Source organism: Dipodomys merriami, unplaced genomic scaffold (assembly GCF_024711535.1).
Source record: "Dipodomys merriami isolate MVZ:Mamm:240054 unplaced genomic scaffold, mDipMer1.0.p SCAF_28, whole genome shotgun sequence".
Lineage (NCBI taxonomy): Eukaryota > Metazoa > Chordata > Mammalia > Rodentia > Heteromyidae > Dipodomys > Dipodomys merriami.
The window spans coordinates 15,369,903-15,396,636 of NW_027204270.1; the positions used below are offsets into that span (position 1 = coordinate 15,369,903).

The 26,734-nt window shown below is 44.9% G+C and overlaps 1 protein-coding gene across 1 annotated transcript in view; it reads right to left on the reverse strand.

Moving 5' to 3' along the window:
- Positions 1 to 25,244: 25,244 nt before the first annotated feature.
- Positions 25,245 to 26,734, reverse strand: part of Cdc42 (cell division cycle 42) — a 43,178-nt gene continuing 41,688 nt past the window's right edge. The window contains exon 6 of the mRNA XM_070037684.1: positions 25,245 to 26,712. Coding sequence (XP_069893785.1) covers positions 26,623 to 26,712 — 90 coding nt within the window. The 3' untranslated portion in view covers positions 25,245 to 26,622. The remainder of the gene's footprint in view (positions 26,713 to 26,734) is intronic.

Sequence of the window (26,734 nt, forward strand, 5' to 3'; positions counted from 1 at the left end):
TTGGCCCCAAGTCAGGTCGATCTAGAAGAGTCCCAGGTAGCAGAGGCTCACTGAGGCCAGGTGGCTGCCTCAGCAAGGTCAGGGCAGTGCTGACCCAAGCACCAGCTGGAGGAGCTGAGCTGAGGTGGACAGTGTGCAAAGAACAGGGTCAGAGGGTGCACCAGGAGTGGAGGGAAGGTTTTCAGCACCCAGGCTGGGTTGGTGGTGGAAAGGCTGTGTCTATACTGCATCCTGGCACCTGCCCTGGGAGCTCAGGCCTGACCCTCTCTGGGAGAGGTGTGAAATGCAGAGATGCCTGTTCCCAAACAGGCCTAAGGTTAACTCTAGGCTGCACAAGGGCAAGAACACAGGAACACAGGTAGAAGGGAAGTAAGGAAAGCAGGCAACTGACTGGAGCTAAGAAGGGCTAGAAAGTAAGTGAGGAAAAGACAGGATGGGAGGACACACAGAGGAACAAAGAGCAAGACACAGGAGGGACCAGTGGGGTGGGCAGTGGCTGAGTAAAGAGTAGAAAGTGGCAGACTTCAGAAGGCCTCGGATTCAGAGGGGGAGGTGGGAGGTGCCTAAGAATAGGGGGATGGGGAGAGCGTGGCCTGGTCCAGGCAATGACTTCATAGGCATCTAACTTCATTCCTTCCTGAGCTGCCAATCCTGGTGACCCCCTGCCCACATCTCAAGGGTCTAGGCCAAGCAGGCGCTGACAGGGGAAAGAGGGGGCCCTTCTGGGCCAGGCCCCTAAGGCTGGCATGGTGCCTGCTGGGGGAGGAGGGGACCAGAGGCCCAGCCGTTGTCAGCATCACCGGCCAGCACTTCGGAGGCAATTAGCAGCCCAGCTGAGCTAATCCCCCGCCTGGCGAGGCCAACACAAACAGGCCCAGGCCGGGTGCACACTCGCCTCCCTGTTTGCAGAGGGGCCCAGTGGTCCGCCAAGAACAACACCAGTAACCCAGGGCCTTCTCTGGGTTAAGAGCAGGACCAGAGTTTGCTGAAGGGCTGGCAGTGCCCAACAGAGCATGCTCTGGCCAGGTGCCCTGGCTGCCCCAAAAAGGCAGCCACTGTTCCCAAGCCTTGGGCCAGCCAGCGAGAAGCTGGACATAAGGAGCCATGCATTCTGTTCCATACCCCACCCCCACTCCACCCATGCCACCTGTGAGGGAGAAGGCACAGCTCAGGCCTGGGCCACCTCGACCAGCCTAACAACGAAGGCCAGGAGAGGCCGGTCCTAGGTTACTGGCTCCATGCTGGATACACAAGCTGAGAGCCAACTGAGACCTGGGTCCCACTCTCAAGGAGCTGTCTACCGAAGGAACAGACCTTGGGGCAGGGCCCTGAGTACCCTCCAGAGCTGGTGGGGCTGAAGTAGAGCCCCCATAACAAAAAAGATCAAGGGTATACTGCAAGAGAAGAGACGACCTGAGGCCTACACATTGACAAACTGGGGAGGTGGTGCCAAGGAGGGCAGAAGGGACCTAGGACAGGCCTTGTCACAAACTAGCCCTGGACCAGGAAGTGGCAACTCTCAGGGCTTGGCAAATTCAAATGAACCAACTCTAGGAGAGGACAGGTCACAGACAAGGCCTTCTCTCCATCCCCCTCCTCTGGGTTCCAGATCTATTTCATCAGACCTAGCCAGGCCTGGGAACACCTTCTCTGAAAGCCACCTACCCAGGGACCCCTTCTCTGCACGCTCCTAGCCCTCATAGTCTTGGCCAGTGACAAAAGGTACAAAAGGACTGTATAGCAAACGACAGAATCCCTGAGTGGGCCGGGAGCAGCCAGGACATGGAACCGATGGTAACACTCAATGCTGTCCCATCTTTGGAGCACTTCGTCAACTGTAGGTCAGGCCCACACTAAGGCACTTAGCGGCATTATCTCGGGTGGGAGGCATGAGCTAATGGCTGAACGTAAGTACTTATTTCCTGGTGTCTAAGACAGCTAAACACCAGGTGTATGATTTATCTGCACTTTGGGATGAGGCTGGAAAGACTTCCTGAAGGATGGAGGATTCTGGTCAGGATGCAGTATGTCACTAGAGCCCACGAGTCTCCACTTCCCTCATCTGCCTTTGATGGTTCCTGGCCAGAGGGCTGCCAGCCTGGAGTTATCCCCTCCCAGCAAAACAGCAGCATCTATCCCTGGCTGGGCAGGGCTGGGCAAGGCTGGGCTGACCACCCGCCCTGCCTAGGACCTATAGTTGCTCTGCACACAGCTTTCTCTTTAGGCAGAGAGTGTGAGGGAGGCTGGAGTTGTACCGGTAGGGCTGACAAAGCCATAGTAGGAAACAGCGTCCATCCCCATAACCCCTTCCCCAACCCCAATTGGTACAGTGAACACTAGGCCCACCTCCAAGCCTGACAGGTGGACTGTCAGGTTCCTGCCCACAGCTGAAACACCTTCTGTGCTATGCCACAGCTGGCTTTAGAGCAGCCAGCCTGACCCAAGGTACAGAGGAGGTGATTAGTCCTTTCCCCTTCAGTTCAGCCAAACAGGGAAGAAATTTTCAAAAGACCTTTTCCTTGGAAACTAAAGGAAAACAAATAGATCATAAGCACACAGAAACAAGCAATCCCTCAGCCGGACCTTAACCAGCACCAAACCAGGGCCTTCAAGAGAGATGCTCATTTTCTTCCCTTCTTCAGGGAGCCTACTTTCAGCCCCAGGGCTGGCAGCCTGGAGCCTAAAGCAAGCCAGCAATCTCATCTGCAAAATCAGATACAAAGGTAGCCCCAAGCCAGGCTGGACCAGTGAATCTAAAACCTCAGCTCCCTATGTCATCCTCAGCCACACACCCACATTCTGTCTGTGGGAAGACCAAGTGAGCTGAGACACAGAGGAGCGTGCTCTGCAGACGAAGAAGGGCCACTAAGGATGCTGACAGTCAGGCTGGGAAGGTGGCTCAGTGGTAGAGCACTTGCCTTGCATGCTTGAGGCCCTGGGTTCGATTCCTCAGCACCACATAAGCAAAAAGAAAAAAGCTGGAAGTGGCACTGTGGCTCAAGTGGTAGAGTGTTAGCCTTAAGCTGAAGAGCTGAGGGACAGCGCCCAGGCCCAGAGTTCAGGCCCCACGACCGGACCCAAAAAAAAAAAGGATGCTGACAGTGACCTCCGCCAGAGCCCTGCCCCCTTTGTTAGGAGTGAGGGAGCACAGACAGACATGTGGGTGTGTGGAGTGCCACTGCAGGTTCCTGGTCCTGCAGGTTTGGGCTGACACTAGGATCTGCTGGTTCTCCCTTCATCAGTTTTCTTTTTCTTTTTCTTTTTTTTTTTGGTCAGTCGTGGGACCTGAACTCTGGGCCTGGGCACTGTCCCTCAGCTCTTTAGCTTAAGGCTAGCGCTCTACCACTTGAGCCACAGTGCCACTTCCGGCTTTTTCTGCTTACATGGTGCTGAGGAATCGAACCCAGGGCCTCATGCATGTGAGGCAAGCGCTCTACCACTGAGCCACCTTCCCAACCCCCCTTCCTCAGTTTTCTAGAGCCACCGCCTCCTCCCTCTTTCCAGTACCTCCTGCAGCTCAGGCTTCCTCCTCCCATCCCCTTCTGGGACAGCAGCTGGAGCCACCTGGGAAGCTTCAGGAAGGGTGATGGTTATCACAGCCAGGACAGGATGAGTGGCTGCCCCTCTGATTCATCAAAGAATTAAGATGGATCCAGAGAAGTGATCAGGAGGATGTGGGATTGCTATGAATTCAGGCTGCTCCAATGCACAAAGAGAGACTGAGAGAAAGGCAGCACACTCCTTCAAATCAGAAGGGGCAGATCTTAAACCTCTGTGGGAGAAATCTCAGAGCTAAAGCTGCACAGATCTGAGTGGCACCCTTTCCTGACCCTCCCTGCCAGGTGGCCTCTGACAGGTTATCCCACAGAAGTTATCAGTGGACCCATCTAGAGTGTCTCAGAGACTCCACTGAGACATGAACCACAGTGCAGGGAAGTGTCATGAAGTTCCCTTCACTTCTCACCTAGGTCAGAGGCCACAGCCAAATGTTTGATAGAGACACTCAAACCCAGGTATACCAACGCTCTCCTCTCAGAACCTAGGATGCACTCAGTGCAGTGTGAGACTGCTAGGCCTCAGGCTGCTGAGAGACTCCCATTCTGAACCATAACAGACCTCAGCTTTGCTAGGAAGATGGGAATGGTGAGCAACTCTCTCCAGTAAGTCCTGGACAGCTTACCAGTGCTCCTTAAGCAAGCAAGGGGTTCCCCACACACACCTGTGGCCCTGTGTACAAAACCTCTTACTTGTTCATCCTAGCATTTCAAGGTACATCTTGTGAATAAAAACAAATCAAAAGCTGGGTACTGGTGGCTCATGCCTGTAATCCTAGCTACTCAGGAGGCTGAGATACAAGGATCACAGTTCAAAGCCAGCCCAGACAGGAAAGTTTGTTAGACTTTTATTTCCAATTAGCCACCAGAAAAACAGAAGTGGCACTGTGTCTCAAAGTGGTAGAGCACTAGCCTTGAGCAAAAAAAAAAAAAAAACTCAAGGATAGCATCCAGGCCCTGAGTTCAAGCCTCAGGACTAAAAAAAAAAAAGAAAAAAAAAGCAACATAATTTTAAAAGAGGCATTCTGAACTATACATACCTTGGTGCAACAGCTGATCTACTGCTCTCCTAAAATCTAGATTTTTCTAGAGTCAAATATTCCTAACTCTACCACTTCCTTGAGTTGTTCAGTTATAAACCAGAGAGCCATGTAAAGCTAAAACAAGGCAAAGCCTCAGCACACTGCCTGTCCCACAGCCTGGGCTGCGACCACTGCTGCTAGCATGAACAAATGTTCTTGTGAATCCTGTACCAACAGATGCCTGATCTAGACCCAAACTTCAGCTGGACAGAAGGCACCCTTTACAGACAAAAGGACTGGGTCCTGTCACAGGCCTATGCTTCCCACGGCACATGCCACATGTGCTCTCTCTCTCTACACACACACACACACACACACACGGCACATGCCACATGCGCTCTCTCCACACACACACACACACACACACACACACACACACACACACACACACACACACACACACACACACACACACACACACACACACACACACACACACACACACACACACACACACACACACACACACACACACACACACACACACACACACACACACACTGTTGCTTACATGTTCATATCCCCAAACTATACAAACTATACTCTTTCAGGCTGGAATGTGAAGCTTCTATTTCCCTAGGGTTTTTTTTTTTGGAGGAGGGGGAGAACGGGGGGGAGGGGGAAGCAAAAGAAGTGGTGAATAAAGTTCGGATGAATTGAATACTGCAGGCTTAGGTGGGGAGGAGGGAATGGAGTACCACCATGTGTGAACATTAGACAAGTACAACACTGACTCCCTGGTGGACTACAAAACAGTGTGCGCATCCCTTAAAGTTGCAAAATGCTCCATCGCTGTGACTGCTAACTCTGAACCCCTCCTTCTGCAGAATAAAGGATTCTGGGGGAATGGATGAAGCCATTTCTACTCACTACTCTCCCTGAACTTCAGGAAGATGATTCCCCTTTTCAGGGCCCCAGAAGAGAGCCTTGGCCTGGTCTGTGACCCCTTGTTACTGTACAAGACCTCCTTGGAGAGCCAGCCCACACGGCTCTGTTATAAATGATGCCCTGGACGGTCATCTGACCCACTGTCTCTCGGTCTCCCCATCTCCAAGTTCCTGAAGTTTCAGCCAAAGACAACAGTGCAGACTCATTTCTTTGGGGCCCAGAATGGAAGGTTCCCCAGCACCTGGGAGCAGCTGGATGCTGGAACTCAAGGACTCATCGCCGCCGGTCTCCCCAATCCATGCCAAGTGCATCTGTAAACAAGCCTTCTCTGGGCTCCCTGCAGCTGCTCCCAAAGGGGTCTGAGAGAAACAGACTAGAATCAGGGCAGCCTACAGCTTGCTAGAGATCTGAGCCAATGGAGCCTGTCCTCAAAGATGGCTCCTGGGTACCACCAGGCTTGCACTCCTGGCCTTGTGCCCAGGACCTTGTTTGGGTTCACCAATGCCTAGGACTGCTGCCCTGTGCCAGGCTGCTGGGACCTCATGAACCATGAGGCTTGTGTCACACTGCTGTAGGTCCCACTTTTTTACAAGTTGGCAAGGAGAATGAGCTCGCTGGGGCGGAGATGCCGGGCTGTTGTGCGTGATCCTGTTTGCTATAAAACAGCCAGACATTCCTAGGACCTGGAATCACGCCGAGGCCATGGAGCTAGCCTTCCCAGCCATATATCTCCAGGCAGGGGACAGGCCTGAGACATCTGAGATAATAAAGACATGATTGTCTCAGCCCTGGGGCTTGTCTCCCTTTTGTCCTGGGGCTCAGCAGCCAGCAAGACGTTTGAAGACATCCTCCCCCTTCTCCTGGGAAAGTACAATTCATCAGATTCTACAGCCCCTGGGGTGACATTCCCAAGAACTCACCCTGCTGGGACTCCTACTCTCAGCTCATCAGAGAAGGTAACCAGGACTGTCCCTCAGCAGCACATGGGAAACAGTGTGGACAGCCGCCATGTGAGCACCATCAGAGTGAGCACTCCCATTACTCCATTCCCCAGGCACACACCTCTAGCTCTCACCTGCCCCAGTAGGCATGCAGGGATTACTTAATCTAGAGATGAAGAAATTAAAGATCAGAGAGGGTAAAGGACTCTTCAAATGACACCTATCAAGATGGGTGACATACAGAAATTACTTTTTACTCGGAAGCCTGTAACTTCCAAGGTGTAGGGTAAGCTTTCCCCCAGCCCCAATGTTCCTTCTTCCCTACGTTGAGTTTCTCCACTCCAAGCAGGAAAGGGATGTTTCCCTTTAACATCCGACAGAAAAAAATTCACATGAGAAAGGCAAATTCAGATTTCTGAATCTAGAAGCCAAAGCCACGGCTGCCAGCCTGGCCTCCCGTGAGTCACTTCTACCTCAGTCTGACCAAGTGATGGCAACAGCCTGTCACCAGCATGTAACTTCACTGAGGATACACAGGGACACGAGAGGAGATAAGAATGAACTGGCCCAACCTGAGAATCAGTGGAAGGTTAATCCTGCCCAGTCTTAGACCCCACTGGCTGGGAAGGGACATCATCCACCCAAAAGTAAAGGGAGCACTAGACTTAAAACCAAAGGCTCTAGTTCGGCTATGAAATCTTGTAAGAAGCCCTCTCTAAACCCATTTTCTCATCTTTAAAATAAGCACCTGGTCTGTATACTGGTCTCATAGGCCTTTATGAAGATAAATAAGAAAGCGTTTTATCACAGCTTTATAAAGAGATGGTATTATGATGCATGCAAGCTTTTTCCTGTGGATATCTCATTCCTCATGCCTCCTTCTCTCTGCCTTTCTTCTCTTCAAACAGCGGAACTCAGGACAGGATCAACACCATGCTGGATGCAAAGAGAGGCTCAACATTCACATACCCTAGAGTATAATCCCCAGCACCAGAAAGAAACAAGAAAGGAAGAAAATGCCAAGAGGAGACTGAAACCTTATTAGGAAAATTACTGCTGTAAGATCATCAGAAAACAGGAGCCAGGAAGACCTGATTCCCAGTTCTTTGCAGGGCCAGACCTTCTAAGGCAGGGGGAAAACGGGGTTCCATTCACTTTTCTAAGCTTTTTACATGCCCAAGGCCTGGCAGCCCAGCAGCCAGGCAGCAGAACCTCAGCATGCATATTTCCCTCATTCAGCCATTCTTCACATGTAATCTTCCAAGGCTAATTCCAGCCCTGGATCTGGTAGGGCCACTAACTTCCATGCTTTTTCTATCTTCTACTCCAAAACTAAAAACTAGGAAGGACAAAAGGATGCGGAAGACAAAAGGGCACTGAGAGAATTCAAACTCTAAGATATCTTCTGAAAGGCCCAAGGAAAAACTAAACATTCCCTTACTTCCCCCTTGTGGCAATCTTGGCTCAGAACCATGAGAATGTGGAAGCTGGTAGAGGATCCCAACACACATAGTCCAATCAATCAAAACTTGTCTATAGCCCTAAAATAAACTGATTGCCTCTAAACCTCATCCCACACATGGACATTTTGCTGTTTCCTGACAGCCCAAGTTCAGTGCTGTGTGCATCGCGACAGCGCATGTCTGTCTACAACAAAGGATGTTTTGGCCTACAAATTCCCCAGGTATGGGCCAAAGTTTGTCTTATTAATTAATTTAAATAGCAGCTTAGGCTGATTTTGCCTAAGGTAGACAGTTTCATGAAAAGCCAGCAGGGTCTAGGGAATAGGTAGCAATTACTAGAGAAATGGGAAACAAGAGCATTAGTTTGGGATGGTAGTAGACACTCGCAGAAGTGAAAATACAAGCTGAAGATGTAGGATGATGACACTCTGTGGACAGTGGCTCTCACCTTAGAATTTTTGAAGTCCTCTCAGGGCAATAAGAAAAACAAACTCAGGAAACCTCACTAAATCCCAGGTACCCGACCAGTCAATTGTCTTGCCATTTGTCTGCCACCTAGTGGCTGATAGGGATCATTACAAGCCCATCATTTTCTTTGGTCCATGGTACCATTTAAACAGCCAGGGGTACTGCTGGGTATTCACCCATTGCCAGTCTTCACAATGTTGAAAGTAGGCGGACTCCAGTTGTGTGTGTTTACAGGTCCTGGAATTTGAACTCAAGGTCCGGGTGTGGTCTCTGAGCTTTTTTCCTCAAGGCTAGCAACAGCTCCAGCTTTTTATTTTTTTGGTAGTTTCACCAATTTTCCTGCCCAAGCTAGCTTCGAACCATGATCCTCAAACCTCAGCCTCCTGAGTAGCTAGGCTTACAAGTGTGGGCCACCAGCACCAAGCAGATTCTATTTTTTTTAATGGAAAACAAAGGCATTCAAAAGCCACTTGGAAAGTGTCAGCAGAAAATGTGATACTAAAGTCCTCTCACATATCACTGTGGGAAGGTAAAGAAAGCCTTAAAACTAAAGGTAATTTCAAAGTTTTCTATAAATCCCTACATACTCTAAATGGCTAGTGACCAACCTAGTCAAGCAGACAACAGCAGAGCTTCCTCCGGCCCCAGGATACATGATACACAAATCACCCCATTCAGTTTCCCCAACTGAAAATTGGGAGCACACACATATGCACACGCACATGCACACACGTGTGTATCTGAATGTTCACTGAAACAAAGAGCCAAAAGATGGAAACAACTTGTGTTCATCACTAATAAGCAAAATGTGATATTTTCATATAATGGAGTGCTATTTAGCCATGACAAAGAAGGAAGTGGTGGCAAATGCTACAATATAGCGAGTCTTCAAAACATGAGGGAAACAAGCCAGACATAGAAGAGCATATATTTTATCACTGTTTACATGCTATATCCCGAATGGGCAAATCTATAGTGACAGAAGGTAGATCAGGGTTTTAAGACTAGAGGAAGAGATCAGGGAGTTTATGGGTACAATGTAAAGAAAATATTTTAAAGTTTATCATGGTGATAATTTTACACACTAAAATCCACTGGCTTCTATGTATGTATGGTTTGTTTACTGATGATACTGAGGCTGGAACTCAAGGCCTCACAATTTGCTAGGCAGGTGCTCTATCACTTCAGCCATACCTGCAGCCAACTAGTATATATCATATAAGGAAGGTACTTCAATCATAGCTCCAGTAAAGCTAGTATACTTATCCTAGCTATCCAAAGCAAGAGGGCTGCTCTAAATGATCTCTAACGGCCCTTCTAGCTCTTTTTAGCGAAGTAAATCACCTAATCCTTGTGATTCCCAGCATTGCTAACTTGGCTTCAAGGGACTCAAAGCGGTGCTAAACCATCAGAGTAACTGCTCTCTCCCCACCCCCACCAAACCCATATACTTTCCTTTTTTGGGGTTGGTTGTGAGACTTGAACTTGGGGCCTGGTGCTGTCTCTGAGCCTCTTAGTGCCCAAGATAGCACTCTACTACTTAAGCCACAGCACCACTTCCTGTTTGTAAGTACTTTACTGGAGGTAAGAGTCTCACGGGGACTTTTCTGCTTAGGCTGGCTTCAAACCGCACTCCTCAGGTCTCAGCCTCCTGAAGTGCTAGGATTACAAGTATGAGCCACCGGCACCAGGACCATCTACTCTCAAGAAATGCAAGCCCTCCCTTCGCAGACATTCACACACTCGCTGACTCCAGGTGGCAAACAAGACAGATCTCTAAGTCTAACTTCCAATAAAATGGTTATGAACAAGCTCTCCCACCACTGTTACAGGGACTCCACTTGGCAGGCCAACCCCACTTACTGAACCAGACATTCGTACCACAGCCTCCCCCCTGAATCCAGCTCTAGAACTCTCCTATAAAGTTCTACCTGACCATTCCACTGGCTCAGTTTTCCCTCACTTTTCTGTCTTCCAAGAACTTGGTAGGCGCTAGGTGGCCAACAATCTGGGGAGACCACAGGGAAAGAAGAGAGAGAACTGTTCGGTGACTACAGAGCTCCTGTTTTCCTATAATGTGGTTTAACACTAGGTTCTATTATTCACCTAGAATAAAACTGAATTTCTTTCTATAGTAACTAAGTCCTAGCCTGTGTAGACAGTCCAGGCTGGTTCTACCAAATGAGCTTTATGTGACTTTGAGCAAGGAGCCTTCCTGTTCCATGTGCTGCTCCGTGTGCTACATAGTAGTGACCCCTAGATCACTGATGAGCCCTTGGTTACCCTGTAAGAATACCTAAGGCCCTTTATCAAAGCAGAATAGAAGGCTGCCATAAAGAACAAAGGCCTAATATGAAGAGGAGTGTAGTTACCAGACAGCTGTGCAGACCAAGCAAACTGGTTCCCTTCTCAGAATTTATGCCCCCATTTAAGTGTGATGAACTCCCAGCCCTGCTACTAGCTGGGAAGCTGTGGGGACATGCTGAAAGGGAGGACAATGCTGTACAAATGGAAACTCCACTCAATTGTCACACATAGAGCACACACTTCAGTGGCAACTGGGGTCTTAGCAGAGAGACTTAAGGGGTAGTACAAGGCTGCTGGGACTACCTGGCAGACTACTGCCCTGGGCCCTGCCCAGGGAAACCGTGAAAGTCAGTTTCTAGCAAGTGTGGGATCCAAATATATCTGTAATTGAAGTTGGCTCCCCTCAAGGTAATCCTCAACAGCTAAAGATAACAGCACTTCCTACGTGTGTGTCCACTGAATCCTCACCAAAACTCTAACAGGCATATACTGGGAAAAGGCAAACAGAAAGTCTGTGCAATTGCTAATCAGTGGGCAGGACTCCAACCTGGCCCTGCATACTAGGACCATACTCCATAATGCCTCCTGTCCAACACACAAGCCATGGAGTAGTGTCCCTGATAAGCCAGGGGACCCAGGCCTGAACCCAATAACATCTATAGAAGTAGATGCTCTTCTAAGAGAAGCCCCTTCTGTCTAACTGGGATATGCCATATGCCAAAGGTTAACAGGCATTAGTGCCATTAGTAGAAGATTCAAAAGCTAAAGTACTTTGCTAGTTAACAAAGCCAGGTCCAAATTTAGATCCTTCTATATCAAAGTACATATACTTTTTTTCTACTATTTGGTACTGTTTCCTTCAAAATTAAGAAGTTCTAGCCAGGTGCCTGTGGCTCACACCTGTAACACTGGCTATTCAGCTGAGATCTGAGGATTGCTGTTCAAAGCTAGCCTGAACAGGAAAGTCTGTGAGACTCTCATCTCCAATTACCCACCAAAAACAGCCAGAAATAGAGCTGTGGGTCAAGTAGTAAATTACTGGCATTGAGAAAAAAAGTTCAAGGACAGCACCTAGACTCTGAGTTCAAGCCCCAGGACTGGCACACACCAAAAAAAGTTCCACAAAGAGCTAACAAAAAAATGACACTTGAAATGAATCACCACAGCCAAGTACTACCTACTTGATATAAATTATAAGAAGACCAAGATACTTAAAAGAAACATGTAAAAGGATCTAGTTTCACCATGGAACATCCTACTGAAATTTCCAAAAGGAAGTAATCTGTAAACTAGAGAAATGTTGTCTGCTACTATTACAAAGCCTCCAGGCAAAAACCAAGCCAGCCTTTACTGAACACTACAATATATAAAACACTAAAAGTTGAACCAAACTCAGAGCTAAATCACTATCAATAAAAATCTAAATGTTGGTCAGGTGCTGGTGACTCACGCCTGCCCCTTAGCTACTCAGGAGGTGAGATGTGAAGATCATAGTTTGAAATCAGCCTAGAAAGTCCATGAGACTCTTATCTCCAATTAACCACCCACAAACTGGAAGTGGAGCTGTGGTTCAAAGTGGTAGAGTGCTAGCCTTGAGCAAAAAAACTCAGGAACAGCACCCAGGTTCAAGCCCTATTACCTACCCTCCCACACACACCCAAGAAAAAGTAAATACTGGGCAGAGGATGTGACATAGTGGTAGAATAAATGCTTAGTATGCATGAGGCCCCACAGTCAATCCCTAGAGCACCCACAACCAAGAAAAATAAATAAAATCTAAATTCATCAAGAAAATCACTAAGCAAATAATCACAAAATTCATCAAGACTCTACAGATAGTAGTCCATGCTATAATCCTAGCAATGCAGCAGGCTGAGATCTGAGAATCATGGTTTGAAGCCAGCCCAGGCAGGTAAGCCCATGACATTTTTATCTCCCATTAGCCAGCAAAAAGCCAAAAGTGGAGGTATGACTTGAGTGGTTAAGCTGCTGAGTGCAAGGCCCAGTTGTAGCACAACAATCTAGTTTGTGTAAATTTCTTTTAAAATACCTGTCAATGACTTGCAAAAACTTCCTAGGAGCTATAAGAAACTAGAGTGGACCCTGGACTGGTGGCATTCAATCTCTTGGTAGTCCCAGAGGAACCCATGGGCTCACAAAGCTCATATTTGCTTGGGACAAGAATGCAATGGTGAAGAGAAACTTTCAGGCCTGCATCAACTGTTACAGCTGTTTCATAGTAGCTGGTTTCTATTACGGGATTCTATGTCAGGTTTTGTTTAATCAAAATGAGGCACAAATCATTGGGGAAACTAAGGCCCAATAAAATCTTGGTGCCTCCACTAGACCTGGATCTAGAGCTCTTTCTAGCAGTGTTATTACTACCATAGGAAAAAATAAAGAGAGAAGACCAAACATCTTAATACAAGCAAAAAAAGCAGAAACAAAGTTTAGCAAATCCCATCATATTTACAGATCTCATGGCCCATCAGGGACTAAGGGAAGAGTGATCTCAGGATGAACTGGCATCCAAGGCGAAGAGATTTAAGAGCAGCAGAGGATACAAGTGCAAAGCCAGTACTCTGTGAAGTCATTCTCACAAGATGTCAGTGAGGAAGCCACAAGTGCTGCCACCCTGGACAGGCTGCCAAAGGAGGCTCTAACTCTCCAATACCTCTGTATCTAAACATGAATTCTAGTCCTCACGGACAGAGGAAGAAGGCTCCAAGTCCCTTAGGATCTCATTAGACCAGAGCACCAGATGCTTCACATAGGGATGAGAAGCTGGCAGCAGGCTTCCATGGTGTGTCTAGAACTCTAGACACAGTTCTTACCTTATCAGAATTGTTTAGTGATAAGCTGCAAGGGCCTTACCCTACTCTTGGCAATGAGCTGAGGGATACTCACTCATCTAGCAACCTACATCCTAGAAACCAACAGGATTCCCTAATCTCGGTTTGACCTAAGCCAGCTATGATAATGAAAGTGAGAACACCTACTACTCTATCCATCCACCCTAAATGTGGGGCAAGCCAATGGGAGAGTCAGGTTTTAGAGCTGGCTTCCATTCCCCAATCTTGGATACTCATCCAGGCCTCACCTGCACACCAAACAAATGGCTCTGCCAATTCACTGGGCTGCTCTAATGAAAACAAGGGCACCTGGGCACTGACGCTAGGTGCAGACTCCAAATTCCAATCCCAGTTCCCTCATTTATCTCAGAAGCCTTGAACTAATTACTTAACTCACCTGGAAAATGGGAACTGCTGTATGGACTGGTTCACACAAAGGCTTAGGAGCCCAGAATAAACTTTTGTTATTGTTGCTGTTCACTTTGTTTTTGGTGGTACTGGGGCTTAACTCAGAGCTTATTGTTTGCTAGGAAGGTGCTAGTTACCAGATCAGCCATTTCTCTGATCCTTTCTGCTTTACTTTTCAGAGAGGGCATCACTTCATCCAGGTCTTCCTGAATCATGATCCTCCTCTTCATGCTTCTAATGTAGCAGAGATGGAAACACACGCACCACCACACTCAAACAACTTATTGTTAAGATGGGGAGGGGTCTCGCTAACTTTTTGCCCAGACTTGCCTCCCATTACAACGCTCCCAATCTTGGCCTCAAGTAGTTTAGATTACAGGTGTGAGCCACAAAACCTGGTCTATTTTTTAAAAGATCAAATAACAACAAAGACACCTCCTTAAGATATTCTAAATGCTGTTTGTGGTGCTGGGGATCAAACTCAGGACCTTGAACATGTCAGGAATGTGCTCTGCTATTGAACTATATCCCCAGACGTTTCAATGTAAGGGTGTGTTATTCTCTAATGATACAATTGATTCTAAAGCTCCTCCACCAATTGCTGCTACTCATTTATCCTTGCACGTGAATCCTTTTTGAGTGCTTTTATTTTCTTGGCAAGTGGGAGGTGCTCAAGCTATAACTTCAGGCTTTATAATTGGCCACATTTTTTTTGTTTCCACACAATGACCAAGCCCATTACCCCTATCCTCATGTAATGGTGGTGTGCATGCACATGTGTCTGTATGGTAGGCACTGCTGGAGGAAGAACCAAGGGCCCAGTGCTTGCTAAGCACTCTACCACTAAGCTACAATTCCAGACCTAAAATGTCACCTTTTTAAGAAGCCTTATTCTGATTTCTCATCTCCCCATCCCTAAATAAATGCATATTTAGCCATGTGTGTGTGTTCAGAAACTTCCTCCTTATTAAACTACATTGATCTAGGTTGTTATCCAACAAAGTACCTGGGAACAAGGGACAGCACACAATTGGCCTGATTTCCAGAAGTATCTTGTTTCCTCAGAAGATAAAAGTAATTCCAAAGGGAAAACATTTGGAGCTTTTTACAATGTACTGTGCACAGAAAGTACTTCTATGAAATTGGTTCTTCTTAAAGGAAGCTGTAAACTATGTTGAGCTGTAAGTAACATTCTAGTTCTCAAAAACACTGAATCTGGCGAAAACACTTCCCAGCCACACTACCATTCAGTGATAGAATGCTTGCCTTGTATGCATGAGGCCCTGGTTCGATTCCTTAGCACCACATCAACAGAAAAAGCTGGAAGTGGTGCTGTGGCTCAAGTGGTAGAGCACTAGCCTTGAGCTGAAGAGCTGAGGGACAGTGCCCAGACCCAGAGTTCAAGCCCCACAACTGATCAAAAACAAACAAACAAACAAAAAACAACAACACTAAATCTACACTCCTGAAATGAACTAAAGAATACACAAAATCTCTTACAAATACCTAAGAGCACATCACAATGTCAGAACTTCTTCACATATAACCTAGTCTTTCCATTGCAATGTAAATATGATGCTAAATCTTACATGCTAATGCTGCATAGCATTGTTGTTTATTTTTTTTAAAATCTCAGACATATGATATGTTACCATGATTCCTAATTCAGTGATGTAGCAGCTCTGTGGACAGTCACAGACATTTTCAAGATTATAAAGCTAATAAGTAGAATCAGGGCAATTACTTCCCTGAGGCAAATGCTACCTTAGATTTTAAATTTCCATTGTCTGTGAATCTCCAGACTAACTCTTAACATTTCCTGAATAACCCAGTGGTCTCCCTGGTCCACCAAGGTATGGGTTCAATCTCTGTTTCTTTCTGCCATTGACCTAGACCCTGTAAGGTGTCCACATTTAAACAGAGTGCACCTTGGATAGAATCACCAAAGTTCTAACTTAAAATTCATCACTAGGCTAGGTTGGTGGGACATGCCTGTAAATCCCACATACTCTAAAAGCAGAGATAGAAGTTCTCAGTTTGAGGCCAATCTGAGCAGACTAGCCTGGGCAGAAATTTAGCCAGATCCTATCTCAATAACAAATAGATGTGGTGCCACACAACTATGGTCCCAGCTACTCAGGGGATGGAGGTAAAAAGGATCATGGTCTAAGGCTGATCCCAACAAAAGTTTAAGACCATACCAAGAATGAAGCATCCCTCAAGTAATGGACCACCTGCTAAGCAAAACTGAGGCCAGAATTCAATCCCTAGTACAATTTCTTTTAAATCACCATCAGATGGAGATAATCTTAATTATCCAAGAAGCTCATAGGCTATGTCACTAAGAAAAAAAAAAAAAAAACCACAAAGGAGTCAAGTTAAAATTAGCTCTTTTAAAATAAGCAAGATCTAGGCACCAATGGCTCATTCCTGTAATCCTAGCTACTCAAGGAGGCTGAGATCTGAGGATCACAGTTCAAAACCAGGTTATGCAGGAAAGTCCATGAGACTATTTTCTCCAATTAACCACCAAAGCCAGAAGTAGAACTGTGGCTCAAGTGGTAGAGCGCTAGCCTTGAGCAAAAGAGAGCTCAGGAATAGTGCCCAAGCCCTGAGTTCAAGCCTCAGGCCCAACATAAAAAATTTTAAATAAATAGCCTGGTATTGACCAGGTTTTCCATCTTCATAAGCTATGTTCCAAAGACCATAATCAAACAGTAAGAAAATGTGGTTCAAGGCTAAAGTTTAATAATACCAAGTATATGTTTTTGTTTTGTGCTCATACTGGGGCTTGAACTGAACCTCACATTCTCACTTGGCTTCTTCATTCAAGACTAGCCAGGTGCCGGTGGCTCATGCCTGTAATCCTAGCTACTCAGGAGGCTGAGATCTGAGGATTGCAGTTCAAAGCCAGCTCGGGCAGAGAAGTCTATGAGACTCTTATCTCCAATAAACCACTCAGAAAACCGGAAGTGTGCTATGGCTCAAGTGGCAGAGCGCTAGCCTGAGCTGAAGAGCTGAGGGACAGTGCTCAGGCCGAGTTCAAGCCCCATGACCACCAAAAAATAAAAATGAACAAATAAAGACTCGCACTCTGCCATTTAAGCCACACTTCCACTTCCAGCTTTTTGCTTAATTGGAATTAAGAGACTCACTGTATTTTCTGCCCAACCTGGCTTCAAACTCCCATCTTCAGATCTCAGCTTCTTGGGGTTACAGGTATGAGCCACCAGCAACACTATTTGTAAACCCCCTCAGGCACACACTCCAGTTCTTGCCTCTGAGAAGACTGGCCATGTGAACACACCAGTTTACAGCTATACCACAAATCAAGACATAGAAACTAAACTACTCAATCAATCGCTAATTCATCATTAGCAGGCTAATCAACAGAAGCAGCAGCTACATGTTTAATCATTCAGACTTAAAAATCAATCTAAAATCACATATCCACTGAAGAAACGAACCATAAAAAAATTAAATAATTGGCTGGGAAATGTGGCTCAATGATAGAGTACTTGCCCAGCATGGTATGAAGCCCGGACTCGATTTCTCAGTACCACATAAACAGAAAAAAGCCTGAAGTGGTGCTGGGCTCAAGTGGTGGAGCCTTGAGCCAAAGAAGCTCAGAGACAGAACCCAGGCCCTGAGTTCAAGCCCCATGACAGGGAAAAAAAATTAAATAAATACCTAACACCCTGCCCAAAACTGACAGAAAAGGACTCCCTCTCCATGCATAGTCAAACAATCTGTAGCAAAGAAACAAAGTAGCCCTGTGTTTAGGTTAGTAAGAGACTTCATTTCCCAGAAGACTAATTTACTGTTGGAATTGATTCAATTTAACATTCATTTTTAGCACTAACTTACACGACTTGGAATCTGATCCTGTTTACTTTTCTGGATGAATTAAAATATACCTGAGTAGAAAAGACACCTATCTCTAAGGAAACTTATATAGTACACTTGTCTTGAAGTTATTTGGGAAATAAAGCTTTCTTCTATATTCTAGCTTTGCCATGAAACCTTAGCCGACCCCAGCAGTTCACAATCCTGCACTCTCTCAAATGCTGCCTAAGTAATTCTAATATTTAGGAGTCTACCCAACTATCTCAGTGCCCGATACCAGGAAGATTACAGTGCCCTTTGTAAACCAGCTTTCTGATTGAGGAGTCAAGAACTGGACATTGGCTTAGAACTACAAATTTTGGAAACCTAAGTTCTCAAAAGTAATGCTTCAGAATTGCTCTAAAATTCATGTCAGCTATAAAAGAAGTCTGAAGACATCATCCAGTGCCATAGTTCTCAAGCCTAATATCACATTTAAAACAGGTGGTGGGCCTTAAAGAAGTGATATGCTGCCAAATTACTTGCTTAGTTTGTTTTGTGGAACTGGGGGTTGAATTTAGGGTCCCAGCACACACTCAATTTTTCCTCAGCCCCCTCCCTCAAAATAATTTTTATTAAAAGTTAAGTGAAGCCGGGAGCCGGTGGCTCATGCCTGTAATCCTACTCAGGAAGCTGAGAACTGAGGATCAGAGTTCAAAGCCAGCCTGGCAGGAAAGTCCATGAGATTCTTATCTCCAATAAACCACTCGAAAACCAGAAGTGGCACTGTGGCTCAAATGGTAGAGAACTTTCCTTGAGCTGAATAGCGCAAGGACAGCGCCCAAGCCCAGAGTTCAAGCCCCACGACCGACAAAAAAAAAAAAAAAAGGTTAAGTGAAGCCAGGCACCAGTGGCTCACAGCTTAATCCTAAGCTACTGAGGAGGGTGAGATCTGAGGATCATAGTTCAAAGCCAGCCCCAGGAGGAAAGTCCATGAGACTCTTTCTTTTCTCCAAATAACCACAAGAAAATGTAAGTGGCACTGTGGCTCAAAGTGGTATTGCACTAGCCTTGAGCAAAAGAGCTCAGGAACAGTGCCTAGGCCCTGAGTTCAAGCCCTACAACCAACAAAAAAAAAGTTAAGTGATACCCAGACATCCTATATACAAACACTGACTAAAACTAACCCCAAGTTTTATCTTCCTATCTGAAAATTATGTTCCCTAGGCAACATTCAGACAAACTTTTTGAAAGTATAAGAGTTCTATCACAAGTGTGTACAATGGTCTGCAAACACAGTTATCCAAAGTTCTACCTGAGAAGCTTTTAAAAACCTGAGTTGGGTGTGGTGGTGTACACTTGTAATCTCAGTACTTGAGAGGCTGAAATAAGATGATGGAGTTTTGGGATATGGCTCAAGTGGTAGAGCACCAGCCTTGCAAGCATGGAGACCTGAGGTCAAACCCCAATAATGCCTTGAAGAGGAGGTAGAAGAAGAGGAAGAGAAGAAAGAAAAGGAGGAAGAAGAAGTAGAGGAAAATGGGGGGGGGGGGGGGAGGAAGAAGAAGAGGGGGAGGGGGAGGGGGAGGAGGAATAGGCCGCAGCAGCACTGTAAATTTCAGCATTGCAAAGCAGTGGCCAATTATGCTGAAGTCTCCTGATATCAACCTCAGAGACTGAGACTCAGAGAATTCCACAGTACAATATCCTACCTGGTGACTGACAGCTGTCTACAGCTCGTTCAATAGCTGTACTCTAGTTCAGTAACTAAGAAGATGTCATGCTTAGCTTTGTCTTAAAAATCCACCATTTTGCCAAGTAGTGGTAGCTCACGTCTGTAATCCTAGCTACACAGGAGGCTGAGATCTGAGGTTCTCAGTTTGAAACCAACTTATGCAGCAAAGTCTATGAAACTTTATCTCCAATTAAACACCAGAAAACCAAAGTGGAGCTGTGACTCAAGTGGTAGAGTGCTAGCCTTGAGCAAAAAAGCTCAGGGACAGTGCCTAGGCCCTGAGTTCAAGCCCCACAACTAACCCAAACAAAAACAAAAACAAAAAACTTGAATTGGAGCTGTAGTTAAAATGGTAGAGTACTAGCCTTGAGCAAAAGTGCTCAGGGACAGCACCTGAGCCCTGAGTTCATGCCCTAGGGACCAGCACAAAGGAAAAAAAATCATTCTACTTCAGAAAAAGGATGCAATGAATGACCCAAAGTCTACAACTATGACATTGCATTAATTTTAGTGCTTCTCTTACATTTTGGCCTTAATAATCTGAAAAGTAATTTTAAACCCCCCATGCATCCTTTGTTAGATATATTTCACATTTCTCTGCAACACAGGGCTTTAATGGGTCATTGGATGGATGCAGCACCTGTAATAGGCAAGTATCTACTTTCACAAAAGCTTAACAGTTCTGTCAAAAAAGATAGTTGTGCTGTTTAAATACCTGAAAGAAACAGGACAAGTGTGAAGAGAAAAAAAAAAAGAAAAACCCTAGAAGAGGTACATACAGCAGGAAGGCTTTGGAGACCAGAACAGAGTGCCAAAGTGCAAACCTAGGCCAAGTTAGACAGTACCACACACTAGAAAGGGGAAGTCAGGGACATGGACACTGTGTTTCCACAATACACGTGTGCAGTCCACCATACACGTGTGCAGTAACAGCCAAATCGCCCAATTTCCTCACTTTACCTCACCAAGTGCAAAATTAAGGGGCTACAACAGAAGCTATTCCATGATTACAGCCTGAGGACTATAGGCGTACAAATGGGCCCTGCCCAGTTGTTCTTCTGAGCTTATTTTAAACCCCAATTGCTAAGTATGATGTGGAATAACTCACCTCCACAAACTGTGCAAATGTGCATTAAACAAGAACACTACATCTAAGGCAATAGTACTAACCTAGCCAAAGCAGTTGTGCATTTACTGTGATAATCATAGCAAAAGACAGCCAAATGTTCTTTTTTAAAAAAACCTGGAATATCACTATAACATGTAAATGTCTCTGAATGCTTTCCTAACTGGTACAATGGTTTTATGGGCTCCAGTGGCCCAGATGCCCACTAGGGGCTTCAGTGACGATCTATAATGTATCACGTGGGCCTAAAATACAATGGAAAGAGTCCCCAGTGGAATATTTAAATGAAAGTCCTTACCTCTATGCATGCTTACATCACACTGCTTGAAACTGTTAATTTTCTCCAATGTCTCCAATGCCCAGTACAGAAGGTGCTCAATAACTGACAACTGAGTATATGTCACTCACTGTAGGTACACACAGCAAGCCTTTGGCTCTCTTCGAGCACTTCAAAGTAGGATGAGACAACACAGTTATTCAAGGAGTAGCTATCAAAATCATAAGAAAAAGAAAATTCCTTCTAGAAGTCAGGAGAATCTACTTTACTCTCTGCTATATCTTTAGTAGTATAAATGCTTAAAAATATTTAACATTATTAGCTGGGAACCAGTGGCTCATGCCTATACTCCTAGCTACTCAGGAGACTGAGATCTGAGCATCTCAGTTCAAAGTACATCTGTAAGGCTTTTATCTCCAATTAAGCACCAAAAAAGCCAGAGCTGTGGCTCAATTGGTAGAACACTAGCCTTGAGCAAGAAAGCTCAGACAGTGCCCAAACCCTGAGTTCAAGCTCCAGGACTGGTACAAAGGAAGAAAAAAATTATTAAAATTACCAAGTGACTATAAAAATGACTGAATGGCACTAAGACTTACACCTGTAATTCTTGCCTTTTGATATCCTCTGGGCAATTCAATATGAGAAATTTTTGATATGCTTGATCTTTTCCTCCCATGCTTTTCAGACAGCTGCTGCTTCCTGCAGGGAAGCTCCAGAAACACAGGTCCATCAGGCACCGGTGGCTCATGCCTGTAATTCTAGCTACTCAGGAGGCTGAGACCTGAGGATCACAGTTCAAAGCCAGCCCAGGCAGGAAAGCCCATGAGACTCTTATCACCAATAAAACACCAGAAAACCGAAGTGGCACTATGGCTCAAGTAGTCGAGCAATCAGCATGAGCTGAAGAGCTGAGGGACAGCGCACAGGCCCAGAGTTCAAGCCCCACAATCAACCAAAACAAAAACAGGTCCCCAATGAGCCCAATCTGAAGCCCAAAGGCATACCTAACTAATCAGAAGTGAGAAAAATAAATGCTTAATGTAGTTAAGGTATTCTCCATATGGTTTCTAATGTATCATTATTAGAGCAATAGCTAATAAAATGAAGCTTTAAAAAAAAATAGTGGAGGCACTATGGAAGACTCAAGGCAATACTTAAAAGTATTCAAATGGTCCTTAAAATAGGATGGTTTAGTGAAATCTTCTATATAATTATATCACTATGTTCCAAAGTTGGGTGACTTCAGGATAAGACTTACAGAGAACAAGGAAAGCTCAAATAGGGGTGACTAAAAGTCACTTTCCTCATATAATCAATCAGAAACACTCTCATCAGCTCTTCCTGAAAGACAGTAAGCTGCTACTTCAGGTGGGATGCTAAGGCTTCTGCCCACTGTTACATGACAAATTTCCACCAAGAACTAAGTTTCTTTCAATCCTTCTTGAGTGGGGCTGTTGTATACTGAGTTTCTTAGCACCTAGAACCCAAATAGCCACCAAAAATCAGGGGAAAAAGTGCTATTTTATCCATTCTGTGAAAATAACAATTATACCATCAATTCAATGATGAGATTATTTAGAGAAAAAATGCTCCAACTTCAAATGTACACAAATTGAAGGTATTGATTATATGAAAACATGAGAAAAACACCTTAAAATCAAGGAAATACTACATTTTTTTCCTTGTACTATCTTTTCCTTGTACTTGAAACAAATACACTCCTCAAATGGCAAAGTACTCTAAGACTGAAGCCTTAAGCAAGGTACCAGAGGCTCACTCATTAGTTACTCACTCATAGGTACTCAGATTTGAGATCTGCCAACCTGGATAGAAAGTCTATCAAGACTCTTATCTCCAATTAATTATCAAAAAGATGGAGCTAGACGAGTGGATCAAGTGGCAAAGCCCCCTTTGAGTATAAAAAAGCAAAGGGAGGGATCAAGATGCCGAGTTCAAGCCTCTGTACCAACGTGCCTACGCACAAGCACACGCAAGCACGCATACACACACACACACACACACACACACACACAGCTTTAATAAATTAACAGTGCCTACTTCGAAGATCTTCATGTAAAACACATTTTAGAGCAGTAGTTAAATACTAATACTGTACTCAACTAAGTTTTGTATTATTTTTCCCAATCCTGGGACTTAAATTCAGGGCCTGGGCACTGTCCCTGAGCCTCTCTGTGCTCAAGGCTAGCACTCTACCACTTGAGCCACATCACCACTTCCAGCTTTTTCTATTTATATGGTACTGAGGAATCAAACCCAGGGCTTCATGTATGCTAGGCAAGTACTCTACCACTAAGCTACATTCCTAGCCCAGTACTGTAAATCTGGCCACCACAAACAAGCCAAGTATCATCACACTATCTGGACAGTATCTGTCATCTGCTAAGCCAAGACTATAAATAAACTTGCTCAATGGGGGGGGGGGGGGGGGACAAATAGAAAATCATGTTGCCATCATCGATTTGCTACCTACCTGTTTTTCAGATAAGTAGAAGTCAAATTAAAAGTATTTCAGTAGAAAATGTTACCTTCAACCAATCCCCTTGTCACCCTTGTTCTTCTATGTATACCTAATTACCGAATAAACCCATGAGCTTGGGCTGGGAAGGTAGCTCAGTGGTAGAGCGCTTGCCTTGCATGCATGAGGCCCTCGGTTCAATTCCTCAGCACCACATAAGCAGAAAAAATTAAAAAGCCGGAAGTGCGCTGTGGCTCAAGTGGTAGAGTGCTAGCCTTGAGGTGAAGAGCTGAGGGACAGAGCCCAGGCCCAGAGTTCAGGCCCCATGACCAGACCCCCAAAAAAATTTTAAAAAAAACAAAAACATGAGCTGTTTTATTTGACTTACGCCATCTGAAAGTCATGTACTCAACCAATGACTATTTTTTAAAACCAAATTTTGGCTCTACTCTTAAGATAGCAAAATAATCAAGGGCCCATAATGTCACTTTACTGTAAGTTGGTATATACGTATTTCTGCTCTCAGGATAACATAACATGACCCAGGTTCCTCTCTCTAGTATGGTCAACAAAGAATAAAATACACTGGTTCAAACTTCGTGAAGCTTGAGCCAGGAGCTGGTGGCTGATGCCTGCAATCCTAGCTACTCTGGAAGCTGAAATCTGAGATCTCAGTTCAAAGCCAGCCTGGCAGAAAAGTCTGTGAGACTTTTGCTTCCACCAAACTACCAAAAAAGCCAGAAGAGGAGCTGTGCTAGCCTTGAGCAAAAGAAGCTCAGGGACAGCACCCAGGCCCTTGAGCTCAAGCCCGGGGGGGGGGGGGGGGGGTTGGGGGGTGTGGACACGGGACACCTAGTGAAGCTTAGATCTGTATCTTTGTTGGCCAATCCCAAGGAACTCCACTTAGTTCTAGCACAGTATGGAATCATGCCAAACATTATTCCCCATAGGGAAGCTATACTTAATTATCTTAAAGTTCTAAGACTCTCATACAGATCTGTAAAAATGTCCTCAGGTAAATATATCCTTCTTGCCACCTAAATGAAACAATTCAAGTCTGGCAGAGTGGCTCAAGTGGCAGAGTACCTACTTAGCAAGAAAGAGAGAGGCCCTGAGTTCAAACTACAGTAGTGCCCCCCCCCCAAACAAAAAGATTCAGATTCACAAAACAGGGATCTAGAATCTGAGTCTTAATAGTTTGGGACAACCACCTAGAAGTGGCTGCACTCTAATTAATAATCAAGTTTGAGGACATTAATGCAGACAATTGAGAAACTGGCTGCCTTCCAACTAAACTGTGCACTAGAGTATGCTGATTTCCTTCCAAAAACATGAGCAACAAGCAGTGAGGACATTTTTGCACCAAGAACCATTATGGCCTAAGTATATAAAGGAAGGAGTTTTAGAGCTGCAGACAACACTTAATGCAGAAAACATAAACCTGAACATTAAGAGAGAAAAACATTTCAAACTTATTGCCAGAAAAGAAGTAACACTTTATAAATTCTTATCCCAAAATTTGTTAGCATGCCTGTAATCCTAGCTACTCAGGAAGCTGAGATGTAAGGATTGCAGTTCAAAGCCAGTCTGGGCAGGAAGTCCATGAGACTCTTATCTCCAGCTAACTACCAGAAAACTGGAAGTGGCACTGTGACTCAAAGTGGTAGGGTGCTAGCCTTGGGCAAAAAAGCTCAGGGACAGTGCTCAGGCCCCTGAGTTCAAGCCCCATGACCAACCAAAAACAAAAAAGTTAGAAATTGATGTTATGTAATAAGTCAAGTTCCCACTCCTAAATATCTGAAAAGTAAGAGGCGGAGGGAAAATAACAACCCTCAGGCTGGCTTGTGAAGGGTTTTGTTTGTTTAATACATCTGAAAAGAACGCATATACAAAGAATTGAGACATGAGAAAGCAATGGTTCAATACTAATGAATCTACAAGAATTAGGATTTAAGGAACGTGGAAAAGATTACCTAAACATTTTTAAAAATTGGAAACTGCAACTGAAATAGTCTGATAAAATCCCTAATAACACTTATAATAAAAGAGTCTTAATAAGACTCTTTGCCATTTTAATTAAACCAGAGAGCTTCAGCAGGTTGCTCAAGGGTTCCTTATATGCAAGACAGAAAAAGGGATTCCCCTGACTGGTCCCCATGTTGGTTAAGTGTTGCCCTTCTACCGGCCCCAGCTTCTCAAGAAGCAGGCCTGGCAGCCTCATCACCAGAAAGGATGCCAGTCATCCCACAGGCATCTGTCTTCCAGCACCCCTCTCAGAGTTTCTCTGTGGGCCAATCTTCAGCTGGCTTCTAGGAAGACCACACACTACTGACTTGCAAATCTATGCTAAGTACATTAAGACAATGACTGACAAGAAAAAAAAATATGTATGAAGTCAATCAATTTGGTGTGTTTCAAAAGGTGCAATACTTTTCTTCACTTATGAGGTAAAAGAAGTTAGAAATCACTTCCCCCTCAAAAAAAAAAAAAAAAAAAAAAAGCAAATGGCAAACAAATTTCCTTGGAAGTCACAGTCACATATAGAGTGCATCCTAGAAAAGAGGAGGGCAAGACGGCTTCCACCCACTTTCATGAGCTTCATCAAACACTGGATCTACTCAAGGGTGGAGAAAAAAAGGCAACTTTCAAAAAGGAGTATGTTACTAAATGAGGCATTTACTATACTCCTTCCTAAGAGCACCAGATGGGGAACACATTTTCTATGCTAGATCTAGGAAGTGGAATGTGGAAATAATCCGTCTTCCTCCCCGAAGAGCTGTCCACTGGTTAATTTCTTTTTTTAAAAAATACTAAAAAATGAATCCCACACACACGACCCCCCCCCAAAAAAAGTCTAAAATGTCCCAGATTACTGTCTAAAATGGAACCAGGGAGCAGCTTCAACAATTCAAAATTAGTCTGTTACAGTCATCACAAGCATGCCTTGTTTTTAAACAAACAAAAAAGGTTTTTTTTTAAAACAACAAAAACTAGTACTGATCACTTTCTGACAATACACAATTATCAAAATTAACTAGTAGTTGGAAGGCGAAGGGGGGCATACCTACGGGCCTTGTCTCACATGAGTGCATGTGGGTAGGTGCAGGGCATTTGTCATTATTGCAGAAACAAATTTTAATTTTTAATTTTAGTTTGATTTAAACATTGCTTTTAGTATGATGCCGACACCAGCTGTGCAGAAAGGGCTCTGAAGAGATGTTCATAGCAGCACACACCTGCGGCTCTTCTTCGGTTCTGGAGGCTCCAAGGCAGCCAATATTGCTTCATCAAACACATTCTTTAGGCCTTTCTGAAAGGGGTAGAAAGAAGAA